We start from the raw sequence: 19,383 nt of genomic DNA, 5'->3' as shown, positions 1-19,383 counted from the left end.
CAAAAACGAAAGTTAAATACCTTCCACCTTGCAATTCCCTCATTTTGCCTCTAGGGTGCGACAATAGACTTGGGAAAAGGAATATTTGCTGCTATTTCACCAATAAAATACAAGCTGAGATAAGGCTGTTTAATTTCCTGTCCCGATGTCACATGTTTTGGCACATTGTTTTGCTTTGTAGTGAAGTACGTGCTTCTGACTGACTGAAGGGTTGGCCAGTGAAATTGAATTGTGCAAACAACTCTAACAGAGGTTTAAAAGGACAAGCTTAAAGTCTATTGCGCCATCTTCTGGTAAGACCAATGACACATGACAGTCTTCATCCCTTTGTACATAGGCTACTTTATTTGTGGGATTATTCAATGTTTTTATTGAAATGTAATGAAACATTTAAAAAAACAATACCATCCATAAAGACAATGTTAAATTTTCCATTCATCTTGATTATTGTAGAATATAAATGTATTTTTACTGTAAAAAATAAAATCTAGTTAGGCTATTTACACACATTTTACCAGAACAAAAGTAAAGCTTCTACACTGACAGAGAAAACCTTTAATTAGGGAGTTAATTAGGGGTTAATAGGGAGTTAATGTGTCAAAGTTAATCATTCCATTCAGACTCCTGTGGCTGCGAATGATAAGCAGAGTGATACATGCTTTCTGTATATCCATTTGCGGCAGTTATTTGGCTGTATTTTCCCGACACTCTCTTTGTTGACATAACTCCATCACACTGTATGCAACTGTCCATCTCTGTGTAATTTTCAGCTGAGGAAAAAAAAAAGAAGAGAAAATGATTGATCAGTGATTGGCTCATCATCTAAATATCTAATCATTTGTGTTTTCGTTAAACTGATAAGTAAACTCCCTTTACAGGCTTTCTAATAACTTGGATTAAATTCACATATATTCAGATATTCTTTCACCAGAGTGGTCTGTCTAAGCATTTCTGTTTCAACAGCATTAAATGAGGATCATTTCTGAAGGATCACATGACACTGAAGACTGGAGTAATGGCTGCTGAAAATTCAGCTTTGCCATCATAGGAATAAATTACTTTTTAAAAAATATTGTATTAATAATAATAATAATATTTCAAAATATTACTGTATTTTAGGTGAAATAATTGGCCTAAGCATTTCAAGAGCATTAAGTCCGCCCAAACAAACCCTTTAAATATAAAGAATTTATAATTGTGATTAAAAATTTCCAGATCACGTGTAATCAGTTTCTCGTAAATTTGCCTTTTGAGATCAGACCAGAAAAGCTGCTTACTGTACAAACCGGAAACTCTGTGTACCTGGTGTCACAATATGACTGGTTTTAAATCAGCATACGATTCAGACCCCATGTTTAGCAGAGACATCAAATACTTTATCGCTGCACTGAATTAAGTGCAGGAGGAAAGTGTAGGAGTCGTGGGAGGCCAACACAGCTAAACTAGATTCTTTAGCATGCAGTGAAAGACAATTCCTATGTGGTTTGTACCCTCCTGTCTGTGAGCTGATAAGATCAGATGAGTTCAAAGGAAATGTTTCAATGTTTTATACAGTGACGCAAAGCCATAATTGAAGTCATCAAAAAAAATGGTATTGCTCATTTTGAAACTCTCCTGACTGTATTTAATGCATACTGTTGGAATGTTCGGTAAGATTCTAGAATGCCATTTCAAATTATCTGACAGATTTCCAGGTCACAGCTTCAGAAATATTAGAGGTACTGTGTTGCTGATATATATACAAATGCATTCAGAAGCGCTGGCCCTCTCATTTGTGTTTAAATTCATTACTTTGTACAAATACATTTCAAATTCAGGATTTAAAGGATTAGTCCACTTTTAAATACACTTTTCCTGATAAATTTACTCACCCCCATGTCATCCAAGATGTTCATGTCTTTCTTTCGTCAGTCGAAAAGAAATGAAGGTTTTTGAGGAAAACATTCCAGGATTTTTCTCCTTACAGTGGATTTCAGTGGCTACCAACAGATTGAAGGTCAAAATTACAGTTTCAGTGCAGCTTCAAGGGCTTTAAACGATACCAGATGAGTAATAAGGGTCTTATCTAGCGAATCGATCGTTCATTTTCGAAAAAAATACAACCGCTTATGCTTTATAAACAAAATATCGCCTTGAACGTACTTTCCGCTTCCGCATTCTTCATAACGCTTACGCTGAATGTTCTACGCCTTCCCTATTCTACTTACGGAACGAACGCGGCGCCTTTTTTTTTTTTTCTGTAACTTGAATAGGGAAGGCGTAGGACATTCAGCGTAAAGAATGCGGAAGCGGAAAGTACGTTCAAGGCGATATTTTGTTTATGAAGCATAAACGGTTGTATTTTTTTCGAAAATGACCGATCGGTTCGCTAGATAAGACCCTTATTACTCATCTGGTATCGTTTAAAGCCCTTGAAGCTGCACTGAAACTGTAATTTTGACCTTCAATCTGTTGGTAGCCATTGAAATCCACTGTAAGGAGAAAAATCCTGGAATGTTTTCCTCAAAAACCTTCATTTCTTTTCGACTGACGAAAGAAAGACATGAACATCTTGGATGACATGGGGGTGAGTAAATTTATCAGGAAAAGTGTATTTAAAAGTGGACTAATCCTTTAAGTAAAATATCACTATTAAATTGTCAGGATTTTTCTGCCATTCTGCAGAGTTAGCATTTAATTCAGATAAGTGAACATTAAAGGTCCCGTTCTTCGTGATCCCATGTTTCAAACTTTAGTTAGTGTGTAATGTTGTTGTTAGTAGTATAAATAAAATCTGTAAAATTTTAAAGCTCAAAGTTCAATGCCAAGCGAGATATTTTATTTAACAGAAGTCGCCTACATCGAACGGCCAGTTTGGACTACATCCCTCTACTTCCTTCTTTAATGACGTCACTAAAACAGTTTTTTGACTAACCTCCGCCCACAGGAATACACAAGAGTTGCGTTTGTAGAGTGTGTTTGTCGCCATGTCGTCGAAACGCTGTTATTTTTACCGGGTCTGATTCCGGCTCAAATTGATAGGGTAAAATTAAAGACATGTTTACAATAACACTGACTGAGCGCGTGCATCTCCACGTTATGGTAAGAGGCGTGACTTTTCCGGGCACGGTGCGCTCAGAGCTGTCGAATCACAACACAGGAACCGCTGGCACAATCAGAACTCGTTACGTATTTCTGAAGGAGGGACTTCATAGAACAAGGAAGTCATCAGCCCGTTTTTATGACAGTGGAAACAGCGGTATACAGATAAGTAAATTATGTGAAAAATACTGTTTTTTTTACACGCGAAACATGAACACATGTTATATTGCACACTATAAACACAATCAAAGCTTCAAAAAACCACGAAAAACGGGACCTTTAATATTTGTTGCTTGCTTTATAGCTCGGATGTCTTAATGTCATTGACTAAAGATAACACTTGAGAACTGTGAGTTAATATAAATACTGTATATTAGGGGTCTTCAACCTTTTCAGGACTTTTTTCACACAGTCTTATACACTGTTTGTATTGCATTTCAATCATTTTCTACAATAATATTCACAGTGTTGGGGTAACACATTACAAGTAACATAATCAGATTACTTTTTCAAGAAACTAGTAAATGCTGCTGCTGACCTTCGATGATCCAATTAATCCAACAAAAATGTCTTAAGATAAACCACATGTGTGTTTTTTTTTGTTTGTTATGTTGATGAAGTAAGAGTGTTGAACTTTCTTCAGCAGCACAGCTGAAAGGTTTGTTTGAGTTGCGCCCTCTACTGTACAGGTGTGAATTTGCATTTCCTTCAGCTTGGGGCTTATTCATTTCACTTTTGGTGTGAAAGGGCCTTTACATTTGACAAAAATATTACTTTTTTGTAATTAAAAACAAACAAGCAAGCCCAGCTTAAATGAGGAAAAGTAACGCAAAAGTAATATAATGCATTACTTTCCATAAAAAGTAAATAAGTAATGCAATTAGTTACTTTTTTAGGGAGTAGCGCAGTATTGTAATGCATTACTTTTAAAAGTAACTTTCCCCAACACTGTATGCATATAGTAAAACATTGCACAAAAATTATGTTTGAGATCAAACAATAATTGTCAGATGTCCCTGTTGAAGACCCCTTATGTAAATTAATATTTTACAGAGAGGTGTGTATGAACAAATCCTGGAATATATTATTGTGTCTATGTGCAAGTAAGGAACAATACATTTATGTGTGTGATTAACAGAGGCAAACTTGAAGAAAACAAAGAGTTTTACCTTTTTGTTTGTCACACTCTACACATTTCTCCATGTCAAAGTCTGCAGGGTATTTCAGGATGTCTGGAGGAAGCACTGGCGAGATTTGGCTTGAAGAAATCTCTGAGAACACACATGCACAACATCAGTAATGGCTCACAATAGCCTTACATTTCCTTAACATTTAACATGTATTGTTGATGTTTAGATTTGCATTTAACATATTTTGAATATTTATTCAATAATTACTTTGTTCTTAATGTATAAAATTGCAGAATTATTTGTCTGAGAGAGTTGGACGTCATTTACTTACAGCAACCATTATCAGATGTGTCTGCTATTTTTTATGAGAGGCTGTTCTGCATTTTACGACACATTGTTAAAGGTCTGTGAGCATGTATGTAGAACTGATAGGATGTGGTTTACCAGCATCAGTTTAATCTTAGGCATTTTGTGCACTAAGCTGTAAGCAATTGACAGAAACAACAGCAGCATGACTGTTTTGATCTTGTGTACATCCACCCTGATGTTGGAAATCAGTGACGCCAGCAGATGTACTATCTTAAATATTAAAAGATTTCAGAGCAAGATTATCTATCCTTCAATGACTGGCAAAGAATTATGCATTGCATGCAGGTATACATATGTGTATGCATCTTGTAGCATTAGAGACAGAGTTTGGGGTTTCCTATCAATCAAATCTGCTGTTACTGCTACAGTAAATGACCCTTTTTATGTACGTCAATGCAAAATTCTGCTCGCCCATCATCAGGTACAATTATAGTCAACCTAGATCTACAACCCACAGATCTGATATGAAGTCAGCTTGACTTTCTTGACCACTCAGCAGAAATGCTTCTTGTCTCTAAAGCTGCCTTCACATGCTACCGGAAATTTGATAATTCCCAATTCTGAAGTCGTGATTTCGCATTCAAGTTGGGAGTGCGTTGGGAGTGTGCAATTTTTACCTAGGAAACTCATAGGCCTATTTACGATAATTCCAAGAGCACCTGATGGCAGCATAAGAGCCACAGTCTTATATCTATGGAGCCCCAAAAGGGACATGGTGAAGGGAAAACAAATATGAAAAATTATGTCAATGATTTTGCGTTCTCTCACATATGTTTTGCGAGCGAACACAGTTTCTTGGGGGAAACTTAAAGGGTTAGTTCACCCAAAAATGAAAATTCTGTCATTAATTACTCACCCTCATGTCGTTCCACACCCATAAGATCTTCGTTCATCTTCGGAAAACAAATTAAGATATTTTTGATGAAATCCGATAGTTGTCTGACTCCTCATTAGACAGCATTTTAACTACCAATTTCAAGGTCCAGAAAGGTAGTAAGGACATTTTTAAAATAGTCGACGTGACGAGAATACTTTTTGTGTGCAAAAATAAAACAAAACTAACAACTTTTTTTCAACAATATCTTCTGTTCTGTGTCATTCTGATATGTTGTTTACGTTCGGTGCGTTCTATGTCGGAACGCCGGCTCAGCATCACACGCATGCGTTACACGGAAGCCTTCACCGTGCTAATTTAGGCAACTACGTAAGGATAATGACAGGGAAGAGAAGAGATTGTTGAATAAAGTCTTTATCTTTGTTTTGTTTTTGCGCAGAAAAAGTAGGCTATTCTAATCACTTCATAAAATTTAGGTTGACCCACTGTAGTCATGCGACTTTTTTTTAACAATGTCCTTAGTACATTTCTGGACCTTGAAAGTGGTTGTTAAATTGCTGTCTATTGAGGAGTCAGACAGCTATTGAATTTTATCAAAAATATCTTAATTTGTGTTCCAAAGATGAACGAAGGGTTTGGAATAAATGACAGAATTTTCATTTTTGGGTGAACTAACCCTTTAAGGCAAAACATTTTCGAGAGAACATAAAAGCATTGACTTATTTTTCCTCCCATCTCATTTTTCCCCCAAAGTGATGTCTCTTTAAGGACTCAGTGTTTTCATATTTATTATTTAAAATATATATAATTTTATTGTATTTATATATATTTATATTTGTTCTTTCACTCGTTCTTATGCTGATTTTCCTAACGTATGTGCCCAGCTGCTTTCCTGTGTACAGCTGCTAATTTGCATAAAACACACCCAAAATATCCTACTCGGGCATTAAGCAAATCCGCATGTTTTGAGCTACTTGTACACTGTTCCCGCGGGTTGAAGCAACCCAAATAACATGACATTTAGCCCCTGGAATGCAACTTTTACCTGGGGAGCCCCGCCAAAAACGCGATTGTTATATGTTACACATAGCCTACCTGATATTTCTGACCGACGTTTGTTTCTCCAGTAAATTATAAACAGGACCAGAAATACAATCAAGGCTGTAACCACGACCCCTGTCCACAGGCTAGCAGGTAACAACCAAGAACAAGCTGAAATAAAGAAGAAAATGTAAGCTAAGAGGTACCGCTTCATGTAAACTCTTTTTTTAAATTAATACATTATTTCATTTGATTGATTATGAAAAAAAAAAAAAATAATACATTGAACATGGTGACATTTCCAATAAAGCTTTCCCAGTAGAGGTAGTCTATAGAGAGACTCACATGTAGTACATGGTTTAAAATTTCCACACACAACATCTGATGTGCTGGTCCCAGGAACTTTCACATCTCGACCAAAATCATCACAACTGTAAAATGACAGAGAAGGCAGAGGATTTCAGAGGGGAAACTTTAAGTTTATTTAGCTTAGCAATTGAGCTGAGGAATATAATTATGTATGAGTGTAATAATAGACATTTGTATTGCGGGTAGGGCCTACTTTGTGTACTTGTAGAAAGAAAGGGAAAGAAATATTTTGTGTGTATATGTATGTCGGAGAGAGGTTGAGAAAGGAAGCGATACCCACCCACCCTCCTACTAGTGTACGTACGTCTACATTTTTTATTTTTTTTTGAATGGAAACAAATTAATGTGATCTTATTTTGTGTAGGAGAATGACACAAGACATTACGCAAAATAAGTACAATGACAGAAGACATTACGTAAAAAATGTTACGTCAAACCGGTAATGGTAATTAGGCCTACATAAATGCTATGCGTTCCTCTGGCTTTTCTTTATATCAGATGGAGGTGGAAAAGTAATGGCATTATAGGTCTAAAAATGAAAATATATACATGTAGAGAAAAAATTGTATCACCGTACAATAAGGTTTCATTTCATTTAACTACATTACTTATCATGTTGTATCAATCAACAACACTTCTACATACTTTATTAATATTAGCTAATTGTTAATCTTTTAATTGTTAATCTCAACATTTACTAATACATTTTTAAGATGAAAAGTTGTATCTGTTAACATTAGTTAATGAACTGTGAACTAACATGAACATGAAATGCTATAAAAATATATTGCTTTTTGTTTGTTTATGTTAGTTAAAGGGATAGTTCTCCCAAAAATGAAAATTCTGTCATCATTTACTCACCCTCAGGTTGTTCCAAACCTGTATAAATGTCTTTGTTCTGCTGAACACAAAGGAAGATATTTGGAAGAATGTCTGTGATCAAACAGATCTCCCATCCCCCAATGACTACAATAGTAGGAAAAATAAATACTATGGAAGTCAATGGGGAATGAGATCCGTTTGATCACAGACATTCTTCCAAATATCTTCCTTTGTGTTCAGCAGAACAAAGACATTTATACAGGTTTGGAACAACCTGAGGGTGAGTAAATGATGACACAATTTTCATTTTTGGGTGAACTATTTAAAAAAATAGTAACCTGAAAATAATCATTAACGTGAGTCAGAAGCTTCTGATTTCAGCAATAGTTTCACAAGAGATAATTTAAATCTAAAGAACTGAATAGTCATATGTACACTGTGTGTGGGGGGATTTTGTGAATTTATGAGAAGTGTTGTGTTCCTCTGTCAGTCTTGAGTGTGCCTATTATATCATGTGAGGAAAAATGAGTTCACAAATGTTTATAAACTACAGCTTATAATTGTATGTAACGCTGACTCCCACCTTGTATGATTTTTGCAGACGGACTCATAATCCTCCACATCACTGTAGGTTCCCTCAGGGCAGGGTTTGCACACAGTGTCTGACTGGAACGTGTCTGCAATACAACTTCAGTTATTCAAAAGCCCTCCTGCCACATATTCCAACCCGAACACTCGATGGAAGCGATTCAAACCATTGCAGATCTTCCGACAGGTATAGCCACAAAACACATGCTTGAATGCAAACTCAAATAGTGCCTTTTTAGACCTGTCACTATATGAGTCATTGTGGATATTGTGGCAAAGCATAGTGTTATTTTCACACAGTTCATAATTGGTTTAATTTTGGTTTATTTTCCCTTCTCAGAGTCTTTGAGACAGTTTTCAGAGTAATCACACTGAAGAGGGCTTTAGCTTAGGAAGACATATTAAAGCATATATAGATGTGCATGGCTAACAAGCCGCTAAATAAGGACTACAACTACCACAAGGATCTGAGTTTAGGTGTTTGATGAAACTGACAATTGAAAGAAAGTTTGAAAAGCCCTGCATCACATAAGCAAAGACAGATACTTACACTTAACATTGACCCCTTTTCCTGGAGGACACTTGGAGACGGGACTGCAGTGATCGCAGTGGGAATTGCTTAAATGTGTACAGTAGTATCCCGGCTTACACCTGCACTCTGTGTTTTTGTCTGCCTCACACTCCTTTACCATCACCAGGTTATTGTCTGTCACACACAAACACAAACATTACTCCCTAAAAAAAAGACATGTAGCATTATTAGTAAGAAAGACAAGAGTAAAGTAATGTGAAATTACTCTTACTGCACTCCATGCAGGGTAGACACTGCTTCATTCTGTTTTCCTGACCACTAAATGTATGACGTGGACATATTTCACACACTATATCAGATGTGGCATCACATTCGGCAGCCATATATTTCCCTGAAAAAGAAAGAGAGCTCAGTTTTTGCACAATATTTCACAATCATCGGAGGAGTCTATCATTAATAATCTATGTATTTAAAAGCCAGTGATTTGTTGAAGTTGCTTGTATATGACCTGAAAAGAGCAAAAAATTCAACCCACCACCATATACGTACAGTGAATTTAATAAGTATTTGGAAAATGTTCCAGTGTTTGTTTGCCCATACAGTACAAGGAAAGTCTAAAACAATAATATTGGAGCCCTTTGACTTTCATTGACAAAAACACAATGAAACATTCTTCAAAATAACTTCTGTTGTGTTCTGCAGAAGGAAGAGTGTCATAACTGTTTTGAACAAAATGAGGGTAAGTATAACCAAATGGTCATTTTTTATGATTGTATGATTGTATGATTCTTCTCAAATTCAAAGGTGTAGTTAATCATCACATTAACTATGAACATCATCCACTAGGTTCAATAAGCAGAAAGTGTTCAAATACTTTTTTGGCTTCATTTTGAATTACATATAGTTTTGTCATTTTAAACATAAGCTTATTATTGTGAAACTTTGCTTGAAAAGTGTGCTTGCACTGCCTTTCATTAAATTAAAAGCTGTTTCATTATATAATGTGGTGCATACATACTTTTTATTCCATCTAATATATCTTTTTAAATGTCAAATGGTAATGTACTGTGTTATGTTAATGCGTAATTTCCGAGAAACATCAAAAAATCTCTTGTTAGCAGGGTTACAGTACAGGATTTCCTGTGTATAACAGACTCTAGGGGGCTGACTTTACCTTGATGAAAACAATATGATAAGTAAAAATAATATCCTGTGCTTTACAGTCAATTCTATGGGAAGTTATGTCACAAAATTAACTATAAAGGAACGTGTCGTTGTAAAACATTGCAATAAAGAAAAGATCAGTCACGATTGCTCTTTTTCACACAACGTTTGGTGAACTGCTTTCATGATGTTGTTTAAAGTTTAAATTGAACCTTCATTTTGACCAACAATAAGTGATACAATGACTCAAACACACGAATAGATTCTAATATTAAATACAGCATTCCCATTTCATTGTATGAAACGATTTTAATAGAAATGGATAAAAACCCAGATCTTCTCAAATCAAAGTAGTTTGTACAGTAATGATATGAAAATCTCACCTTTCGGACATTTTTGGCCATTGCATTTCTCTTTTCCCATCTTGGCTACTTTCACTGTTGTCTCGGTTTGATCCTTTCAGTATGAATAGTTTTGTGTAGTCATATGAGGTCTGTTGGCTTACACCAGTTGACACCAATTATGGACACTTGAAGTGATGTCTTGATTCTTCTATTCACGTTACCAAGAAATTGATGATTATTCGGTCGTGCTGGCCCCTGCTATTGCGTCAGTTATCTTCTTCTATTTTCTCTTCTGTCTGTCTCTCACGCTTACTTACGCGGTCTTGTTGTGTGGTGTCTCCGTTCGTCGGCTGCAGGCAGGGGAATCATTTTTTTCTCTTTCCTTTGTGACTCTTTTTTTACGTCACCCTCTCTTAACCCCCTCTCTTACCCTTTTTCTGCCCAATGCACTGGAAAGCCCCACTACTTCTATCCACCCTCTGCACTTGTGCTTGCATTCTCTCGCCTTCCTTCCTGTTCACGCAGCATTAAACCAGACAGAACGTCAACACTACCACAAGACCTCAATTTATTGTGTGACTTAAATTTCTCCGAAATAGTATTGAGTACAGCAGTCAACATTATTGAGGATTTTCAAACTAAAACATCATGGTGCTTTAAATAATATTAGGCATGATTGAGCTGTCAAAAGTTTGAGATAAGTTTAAAGTTATTTTATATATTAATTTATATTAATAACATTTCAGACAACATTTCATTCTTTCTGAGTGAGGCAGGTATGTTTTAGCAAACATACCTGCCTATTTTATATATATATATATATATATATATATATATATATATATATATATATATATGTATATGTGTGTGTGTGTGTGTGTGTGTGCATGTGTCTGCTAACTGCTCTGAACGAAATCACACATATGTGTGATCTAAATGTCAGAAGAACAAAAAAGAGGTCTGATTGAAAAACCCACAGATACTTTTGTGGAAGACACTATGTGTGTGTGTATGTGTGTGTGTTATCCTACTCTTTTCCTCATTTGGTCAGAACTGTTCACAGTGTAGTTTCATATCATTACTGTACTCTTTCATGTGAGTGCTATCATGCTGTTGCACAGAGGACCCTCTAAATACCAATATCTATTATTTTACTCTAGTAGTTAATGGAAAAAGGTCTTTCCTCACATGATTTATATATATATATATATATATATATATATATATATATATATATATATATATAAAGATACACTTTATTTGAATGGTTATATGGTGTTATCTGAGGTATACTGCATACTGTAGATCATGGATTTTAAACTTTTTGATGCTGTGGACCCCAAAATATCCTTGTGAGGGACCCCTTCCTAAAACAATAGATTTTTATAGATATATGTTTTAATATACAAAGCCATTTCTGTGAAAAAAGATGAATGTGTAAAATAGCATACAGACAATTTTTACTTTCAAATATGTTAGTCACCATGAACAAAATAAACAATTCTTGTTTTTTAGTGGAATATTGGAGTATTTATTATAAATATATTTTTTATTGTTCAAGAAGCTGTTTCATTTAGATATACACCACAATAGGGAAGAAAAGACTATTGCAACATCCGTTTTATGCTGATTTTAACATTATAATTTTTTTACCCACGATTAGAGTACAATTATATGCAAAAACCAAACAATGAAATGAAAAAAATGAAAAACAAATAAACATAAAACTAATAGCTGTCAAAAGAAAAGATTTTTTTTTTTTTTTTAAATTGAGGATCTCTACAGCAACAACAACAACAACAACAGAAGTGGGATTCGAGGCTTGCACTAGAGACTTCTCTCTGTAGCAAACCATTTTACTTCCTTGTTTTTGTGTTTAATAAAGCTAGTAACTCTTTCTGTTTTACTTACTTTGATTGGTGTTTTATAAAGCTTGCTTAGCTCATTTGAAGGTATTATAATATGTGAGACTGAGTAATTGGTAATTTAGCATACCTTGTGGAGCATATTAGCATTAGTCATGTAATGTAGTTGTTAAATGTACTGTTATGGAAGAAAGGTCAAGTGTAACCCTTAAGCACATCTACACAATTTTAAAAACTGCACGTCGTAAAAACAAAAATAACTAATCAGCTCTAAACATCACTATTTAACATTTCACATAGTATAGTAGTACACTACACTCCTGTTAAAGGACATATCAGAATTCAATTAACATGTTTAATGACACCTTTTGACCTTTTTTGTGTGGGTGTTACTGTAAATGGTTGGTGGAAAACATACAAACAATACAGTGCAGATAACCTCTTCTTCCTCCGTGCCCCCATCTATCTCTTTCCCATCTATAACCGCCCTCCTCTCTCCCTCTCTCTCACTTTCCCATTTATCTGTTCTCTCTCTTCCCCTCACTTTCCTGTCTTTCTCATTTCTGACACCAGAGGGCATACTTACTCTCAGGTCAAAGTGCATGCACGGATTTTAGCATTGGACTGTAGCCCATTTCTTTCTGGCTGCGTGTCTCTGTTGTAAACTGCGCACAAGCACGAGTTCTAAGTTAACTGAAATATTGTTTATATTAGTAATGATGTTGACTTTTACATTGAGAATAATTTTGTGAACTCAAGTAACACTAAAATACACATTAGGAAAAATAAATGCATTTTTATAGAATATGAATGCATAAGGATTGGGTTAAAAAAAATCAATATTTTATTGCTTGACAGTATTCTTCAGTATATAAATGGTAGTGAAGATTAGCAAATAGCTCATCTTTCATGGCTGTGACATAAACTAAAGCCTGGTGTAGAGGCTATTTTTTTTAAGGGACAAGCCCTTCAGTTTGTTTACCTGGATTGATATATTTTTAAGTGTCCGTATACGTTTTTTGGGCCACTGTACATAATAATCTTAAATATTCGAATAACTGCATAAGTTTGAAACTTTAAATGAACTAAGAAATGTTCTTTTTTTAGTTGTGTAATGTTAATGAGGCTTGTATGTTCTTGTAGACAGTGTTCTGTCTGGCACAGCCACTACATCTCCGCTACAGTTCATGTCAGTCCAGGGTGAACGCCCACTGGCAGATGTTGAGAAACACTCATACACTCAAGTATGTTGACTGTTTTTAAGGGAAAAGGGGGCTGGGACATGATGATGCACATAGAACATGAAAGTGAAACGAGAGAGCGAGTTTTTTTTAACACTTCCCATCATGATTGTTTTCTGGTATGTATGTATTTCTCTACATGTAATCATTTTTCCACTATCTATCTATCTATCTATCTATCTATCTATCTATCTATCTATCTATCTATCTATCTATCTATCTATCTATCTATCTATCTATCTATCTATCTATCATCATTGCATTCTACCTCTGAATTTGTTCTTTATGTCTATCCTTGTCTTTTCTGCTTTATTCATTTCTACCCTACTATTTTCTCCCTCATTCTCCATTATGAATTTGTTTATTTCTGACTTTTCCTATCTAGTGTTATTGTCCTTCTTCTTCCCGTGTGTGGGTCAGTGCCGTTGACTGGATGGGTGCAGTCCCCTGGACATCCACGAGGGTATGACCCCAATTCCAGACTGACTTGGAAAGAGTGTGCTCCGACTGGACACAGAATCACACTCACTCTCATACATTTGGACCTGGAAGAAAGCCTTGATTGTGAGGATGATTCCCTTAAGGTGTGTGTGTTCGAAAGAGGTTTTTTTTTTTTTTTTTTTTTTTTTTTACAAAACACATGCTGTATCTGTGTGCACTTAGAAGTGCAGTTTTATGTTAAAGGGAGTGTTTGTGGGGGAAAATAAAATGTACTACAGTGTATATTTTGCATAAATTTATATTTTGTTTTGTAAGTGACAACAATTTTTGTCCAGATATTTGCTGATGAGGAGCTTCTTTTCAAACTGTGTGGACGGAAGTCCATGAAGGAACTGCAGGCGTCTATCAACCCTTTCCTCCACTCCTCCCGTGGTGGTTGTCTCTCTGTTTCATTTCTTGCAGACTACTCGAACCCTGAGAGACACACTGGATTTCGAGGCTTTTACGCCATTCAGGGTGAGTAACAGATGATGAGAAATACACTGCCTGCAGGGCAGAATGGATATGAGATGGTGGGTCATTGAGAATGTTATCTTAGCCATTGCTTTAACATCAAATCCCACTGACTTTTAGATGTTGATGAGTGTACGGACCCTGAAAATGAGTGCACCCAACTCTGCAATAACTACATTGGAGGTTATCGCTGTTTCTGCAGACCAGGTTACGTCCTTGACCCTGATGAGCACACCTGCCATGGTAATGAATGGATGTGGTCGATTGAGATTTTGAATTGAAGATTTTGAGGCAATTTTACTGGGGTTGTCAATTTAACAATTAATTATGAAAGGAATAATGTCAGTCAGCTAGTCATTATTGCAAAATAAATTATTATTTTTGTTATCCTGTAAATTACTTGGCTACTTAGCATAATTAAAAAATTATAATTTGTCTTCTACTACGTCTTCCATTAAGAAACTTCCATTAAGAAAAATACTGAAATATGTGCTAAACAATCAGCATAGCAACAAGAATAAAGGGCTGTTTACACCAAACACTATAACTATATAGTTTTAATAATCCTTGTAATTCTCTAATAGAATAGGGAAGTCCACACCCCACAATGACACAGAGGACTAATATCTTAGAGATCCCTTTCAGACAGTTTTTTTTTTCCAGCTGATGAATGATTAAAACATTGAAGGCCAAATAAAATTGTAGTACGTGAAGATGGTAAAGAGGTGTTTTCTCAAAATCCAATCAAAAACCAACAGATAAAACTAATCCCCTGCCCTATATTTCAACAAGCCAGTTCACTCGGATATGTGTCACAATACAGAAGGAATCTCTTAAGTATCATCTTGACTTTTAACTCTGAAAGACTAAAACTTTTGTAATGTCTATTAAACAATTTACTTGTCTATCATTATAGCCTAATGTGCTAAAATACAAATATTTATATATGTGATTAGTTGTGATTTATTTGTTTAATTAGTCAGCATATCATATATATAATTTGATTCATTTCTTATTCAGTTGACACCCCTACTTTAAACTTAATCCCTATAGCAGATAGTGACACGTTTTGTTTTCTTTCTGTCTGTTAGTTAGCTGCAGTGAAGATCGCAACGGCTCTCGAGAAGGTGTTCTGATGTCACCTGGCTGGCCCGAGCCGTACCCTGAAAACTCTGTGTGTTCTTACACTCTGGCTGTAGAAGAAGGTCTGCAGTTTGAGCTGACGTTCACAGGCTTGTTTGATGTGGAAATGAAAGAGAATGGACAGTGTACCGACTCGTTAACTGTATGCAACATGTTTTATACAAAATTTGAACATTGTCTCTTTCTCTTTGTATTTCTCCTCATTGACTACTTCTCTCTTTATATACTCTTTACTCTTAGATAAAACCTCTCTCTGGTGACGTTAGGACATTTTGCGGAAGGAAACCCCCTTCGTTCTTCGTCACAAGGTCTCAACATGTTGAGATTATCTTCAGGACAGACCACAAAGGTGCAAACCGAGGATTTAGCCTCAGTTACAGAGTGAGAGGTGTGTGCCCCCATCTTTAAAACTAATCAGGGATATGCTGCATATTTAGGATTGGTAGAACAAAATGTAACAATATGAGAATCTGCCTCTGAAAATGTGACGACTAATATATATTGTTGATTGAAAAGTGCTGTGAATTGTTTATTTACATGTTGCGTTGTTGTTTATTTACTTTCTCTCAGAGATGAATTGTGTTGGACCTGTGACGCCATCATCTAGTCTGATCTCACAGCATTCTTATTCTGAATATCCCACGGGCTACAAAGTTAAAGTGAAGTGTGACAAAGGACATGTATTAAAATCAGTAAGTCTGATTGGTTTTACCTGCCCAGACTGAAGGGCTGCAGATTAAAGTTAGATGAATTATATAATTAATAGAAATTTGTAAATAAATTATTTATTTAGAAAAATTATATATAATTGAATAATTAATAGATATAATTGAATTACTTTAAATTTGGATAATTTGCTTTTGCAGTTAGATAGCAGTTTGCATGCACTTTATAAAGTAGCTTATGAGTCAAACGTTTTTAATCATTGCAAGTCACTCTTTGTTTCACAGATTCAATCAGCTGAGGTTGAGTATGAATCCACATGCCAGAATAATGGAGAGTGGAGTCCTGTTATCGCCTGTGAACGTGAGAAAATGTCTTTTAATAGGCTACTGTCTTCTTTTCTTGATTTCTGAGTAAGTCGTGTTTTGAGATATACTTGGGAAAACATCATATATTTTTGCCTGATCTTTTTCCAACCCTCTCTCGGATCCTTAGTATTAAATGGGCTGTCTTCAACTACTGTTCTCGTAAATACAGTAAATTATGTGATGTGTTGTTACAAGCTCACAAAAAACAGCTGCTTTGAACAAATTTGCTAAGTAGTCATTTGAAACCGCATTCATGTAGTGGGCACACCAACAGTACAATGCCCAAAAAATGTTTGCCAGCTCTAGGCATGTGACGGTATCAAATTTACATGTCACGATAATTGCTTAAGATTTTATCACAGTATTTTATCGCAGGATTATCATGATATTGAAATAAGTTGCAAATAATGTGTTGTCATACTATATCTGTAACATGTATGTTCTGTTTCATTGTGTTTCCCTGTGAACTGGTTTCTAGTTAGTTCCTTTGATGGTTGTATTCAGTTAACCTGGCGTTCGTTAATTAACTCATTAGCTCCCTTTGTTTCCTCTGTCTACTTTAACCCTGAGTTATCTCCCATTCTCTGTCCGTCTTTGTCTATGTAAGCAATATGCAAGTAGTTATTTACTGAGTTTATGTTATGAGTTTGTTCCTTCAATTTATTCCTCGTCGTATGATTTTATATACAACCGTTACGTGACAATATCAGGTGTAATAACATTTCTTTCTTATAACAAAAAGAAATCTGAACATTTAAATACTATATAACAATACACAAAACAATACACAACAAATATTTCAAACAGATTAAAGTACAAAAGAATTAAACAATAGGTAACATTTTACAATAAGGTCTCATTAGTTAGCATTAGTTAATGCATTAACTAACATTAACAATGAGCTAATGTTAACAATATTATTCTTTTCGTTCATTTTCATTCAGCGCGTCTCCTTCACTCGTTCTGCCATGCTTCTTATCTGCATTGGTGTTGTTTATGTCAGAGTGTGTATGCCTCTTTTTGAAGCAGCACACATGCAGTGTTGTACTTTTTATTGTTGTTGCGGTTGATGGAAAACCATTCTTAAAATGCATTCTAAAAATCGGAATAATTTGTAATAAATAATAATTCACAGTGTTTTGAAGTGCCCGCAAAAAACATTATCATGTTCATTATTGTGATATATTGTATTACTGTATTACTGTATATCGGCACGTCTAGGCAGCTCATTATGTTTGGAGACACATCCAGAATGCTTTTTAGCATGAAGCTGAAAATTGTTAATGTGTCATTAACAAAACCCACCCACCCACCTAAAAAAAACCCTGTTGTTCTTGTTGTCCTCCTTAGCTGTGGATTGTGGCATTCCAGAGCTTCATGAATTAATGGAGCTATCAGATAAAGATCCTCCAACAACTTATAAGAAACAAATCAGTTTCAAGTGTAATTCTCAATATTATCAACTGGATAAAACTGGTGAGATGTTTGTTTTATGTAAACACCATTGTTGTAATTCTTGATAAAACAGTAGTTAGTTCCACATCCTTCTGTCTTCTCTTTCTTCAGGTCATTTTACCTGTAATGCTGAGGGTTATTGGGAGTCTGAGAGTGGTCAAAAATTAACAGAAGATTCACCCAAATGTGAACCAGGTATTGAATCATCCTGAATATGATTATAAACCCAAACATGCTTGGTTGGCTTTCATATTTCTTTAATATATTTAATATTTCTCTCCTTTAGTGTGTGGAATGAATACAGAGGTCTCTTCTGGTGGCAGAGTCTTTGGTGGGAAACAAGCCAGACTGGGGCAGATTCCCTGGCAGCTCTTACATAAGACACATACCAGAGGTGGTGCTTCTCTGATCAGTGATTACTGGGCTCTAACAGCTGCTCATGTAGTGGATGGATATGAACAATCCACCTTGAATTGGTTAGGGGGAATAATTGATGGTCTGGACAAAAACGCAGTCACTATGGAGACAGAGAAGATCATAATTCACCCAAATTATACTAGAGTTGGTAAAGGTAAAGAACAAAAAAACTTTGATAGTGACATTGCCCTGATCAAAATGTCTGCCAGGGTGCCACTTGGTCCAAACATCAGGCCAGTGTGTCTGCCAAAGAAAACACATGAACCTGTAATGGAGGGCACAGTATCGGGTTTTGGAGGGTTTGAGCGGGGTTCAAAAAGTAAAATTTTACGTTATGGGCATATTCAGGAATATCCTCTTGATGAGTGTGATCCAGTGAAACTGCCTGTCACTGATAACATGTTTTGTGCTGGAGATGATGTTAAAAGCATTGACAGTTGTAAAGGTGACAGTGGAGGTCCTTTGTTTTCCCCAGTTCTGGGTTCTGGGTCTCCAGACCAGCCTTATCGTCTTATAGGAATTGTATCATGGGGTCCTCCTGGATGTGGAAATGCAAGCTTTAAGGCCTACTATACTAAAGTCAAAAACTACTTGGATTGGATCAAAGAAACCATGGAAAAAAACTAACATCTGTGTACTAAAATGATATTCACCTACACCAGTTATTACAATGCACATCAGAGTGTCCGTCTACTATATCTGATCAGTTATTACCATAAATGATTGAAGTTTTATACTCCTAATAAAATCATTTTCACATGTAAAGGCATTCAGTTTCTTTTGTAAAATGTTCTTCTTTTTTCCTACAAGTAATCCAGCATGTTGAGTCTCTTTTTTATCTTTCATGGCTTTTCCATGCCTTGTACTTTTGCCTTTCTAGATTTGTCTTCCTCTTCAGCCAAATCAAATAAACCTGATTTTTATGGTGACTTTTAAACACATTGCCCACCTGCGATGCCTAAACAGCTAATATTTATGAATTATGATTTATTTCCTCAAAAC

The 19,383-nt window shown here is 35.5% G+C and overlaps 2 protein-coding genes across 3 annotated transcripts; one reads left to right on the top strand and one right to left on the bottom strand.

Moving 5' to 3' along the window:
• Positions 1 to 540: 540 nt before the first annotated feature.
• LOC125243107 (tumor necrosis factor receptor superfamily member 14) lies at positions 541 to 10,806 on the bottom strand. 2 transcript variants are annotated; one of them, XM_048152424.1, is made up of 8 exons: positions 10,315 to 10,806; positions 9,033 to 9,158; positions 8,786 to 8,941; positions 8,231 to 8,324; positions 6,802 to 6,887; positions 6,511 to 6,627; positions 4,251 to 4,352; positions 541 to 770 (listed from the first exon to the last, which is right to left on the bottom strand). In XM_048152424.1, the coding sequence occupies exons 1-8, from the start codon at positions 10,352 to 10,354 to the stop codon at positions 604 to 606; spliced, it is 888 nt and encodes a 295-aa protein (XP_048008381.1). In that variant the 5' UTR covers positions 10,355 to 10,806; the 3' UTR covers positions 541 to 603. The 2 variants fall into 2 exon arrangements, with proteins under 2 accessions (XP_048008381.1, XP_048008382.1); XM_048152425.1 differs by having other exon boundaries at positions 9,039 to 9,158; positions 10,315 to 10,800.
• Positions 10,807 to 13,404: 2,598 nt separating this feature from the next.
• Positions 13,405 to 19,146, top strand: LOC125243105 (mannan-binding lectin serine protease 2-like). Its single transcript, XM_048152421.1, has 11 exons — positions 13,405 to 13,500; positions 13,767 to 13,965; positions 14,158 to 14,338; positions 14,456 to 14,578; positions 15,427 to 15,620; positions 15,719 to 15,866; positions 16,049 to 16,170; positions 16,429 to 16,504; positions 17,860 to 17,985; positions 18,076 to 18,159; positions 18,251 to 19,146. The coding sequence occupies exons 1-11, from the start codon at positions 13,442 to 13,444 to the stop codon at positions 19,006 to 19,008; spliced, it is 2,070 nt and encodes a 689-aa protein (XP_048008378.1). The 5' UTR covers positions 13,405 to 13,441; the 3' UTR covers positions 19,009 to 19,146.
• The last annotated feature ends 237 nt before the right edge of the window (positions 19,147 to 19,383 follow it).

This window comes from Megalobrama amblycephala, linkage group LG13 (assembly GCF_018812025.1).
Source record: "Megalobrama amblycephala isolate DHTTF-2021 linkage group LG13, ASM1881202v1, whole genome shotgun sequence".
Taxonomy (NCBI): domain Eukaryota; kingdom Metazoa; phylum Chordata; class Actinopteri; order Cypriniformes; family Xenocyprididae; genus Megalobrama; species Megalobrama amblycephala.
This window is presented reverse-complemented; position numbering and strand designations above follow the sequence as displayed.

What these genes read in the sequence shown, in the direction of transcription:
- LOC125243105 (XM_048152421.1), top strand. Translation starts at nt 13,442, where the DNA reads ATGAAAGTGAAACGAGAGAGCGAGTTTTTTTTAACACTTCCCATCATG. An exon ending in AGTGTACCGACTCGTTAACT is followed by an intron (nt 15,621 to 15,718) that starts GTATGCAACATG and finishes CTTTACTCTTAG; the next exon opens with ATAAAACCTCTCTCTGGTGA. An exon ending in AAGGACATGTATTAAAATCA is followed by an intron (nt 16,171 to 16,428) that starts GTAAGTCTGATT and finishes TTTGTTTCACAG; the next exon opens with ATTCAATCAGCTGAGGTTGA.
- LOC125243107 (XM_048152424.1), bottom strand. Translation starts at nt 10,354, where the DNA reads ATGGGAAAAGAGAAATGCAATGGCCAAAAATGTCCGAAAG. An exon ending in TTTTAAACCATGTACTACAT is followed by an intron (nt 6,628 to 6,801) that starts GTGAGTCTCTCT and finishes TCTTTATTTCAG; the next exon opens with CTTGTTCTTGGTTGTTACCT. An exon ending in AGAGTGTGACAAACAAAAAG is followed by an intron (nt 771 to 4,250) that starts GTAAAACTCTTT and finishes TTTTTTCCTCAG; the next exon opens with CTGAAAATTACACAGAGATG.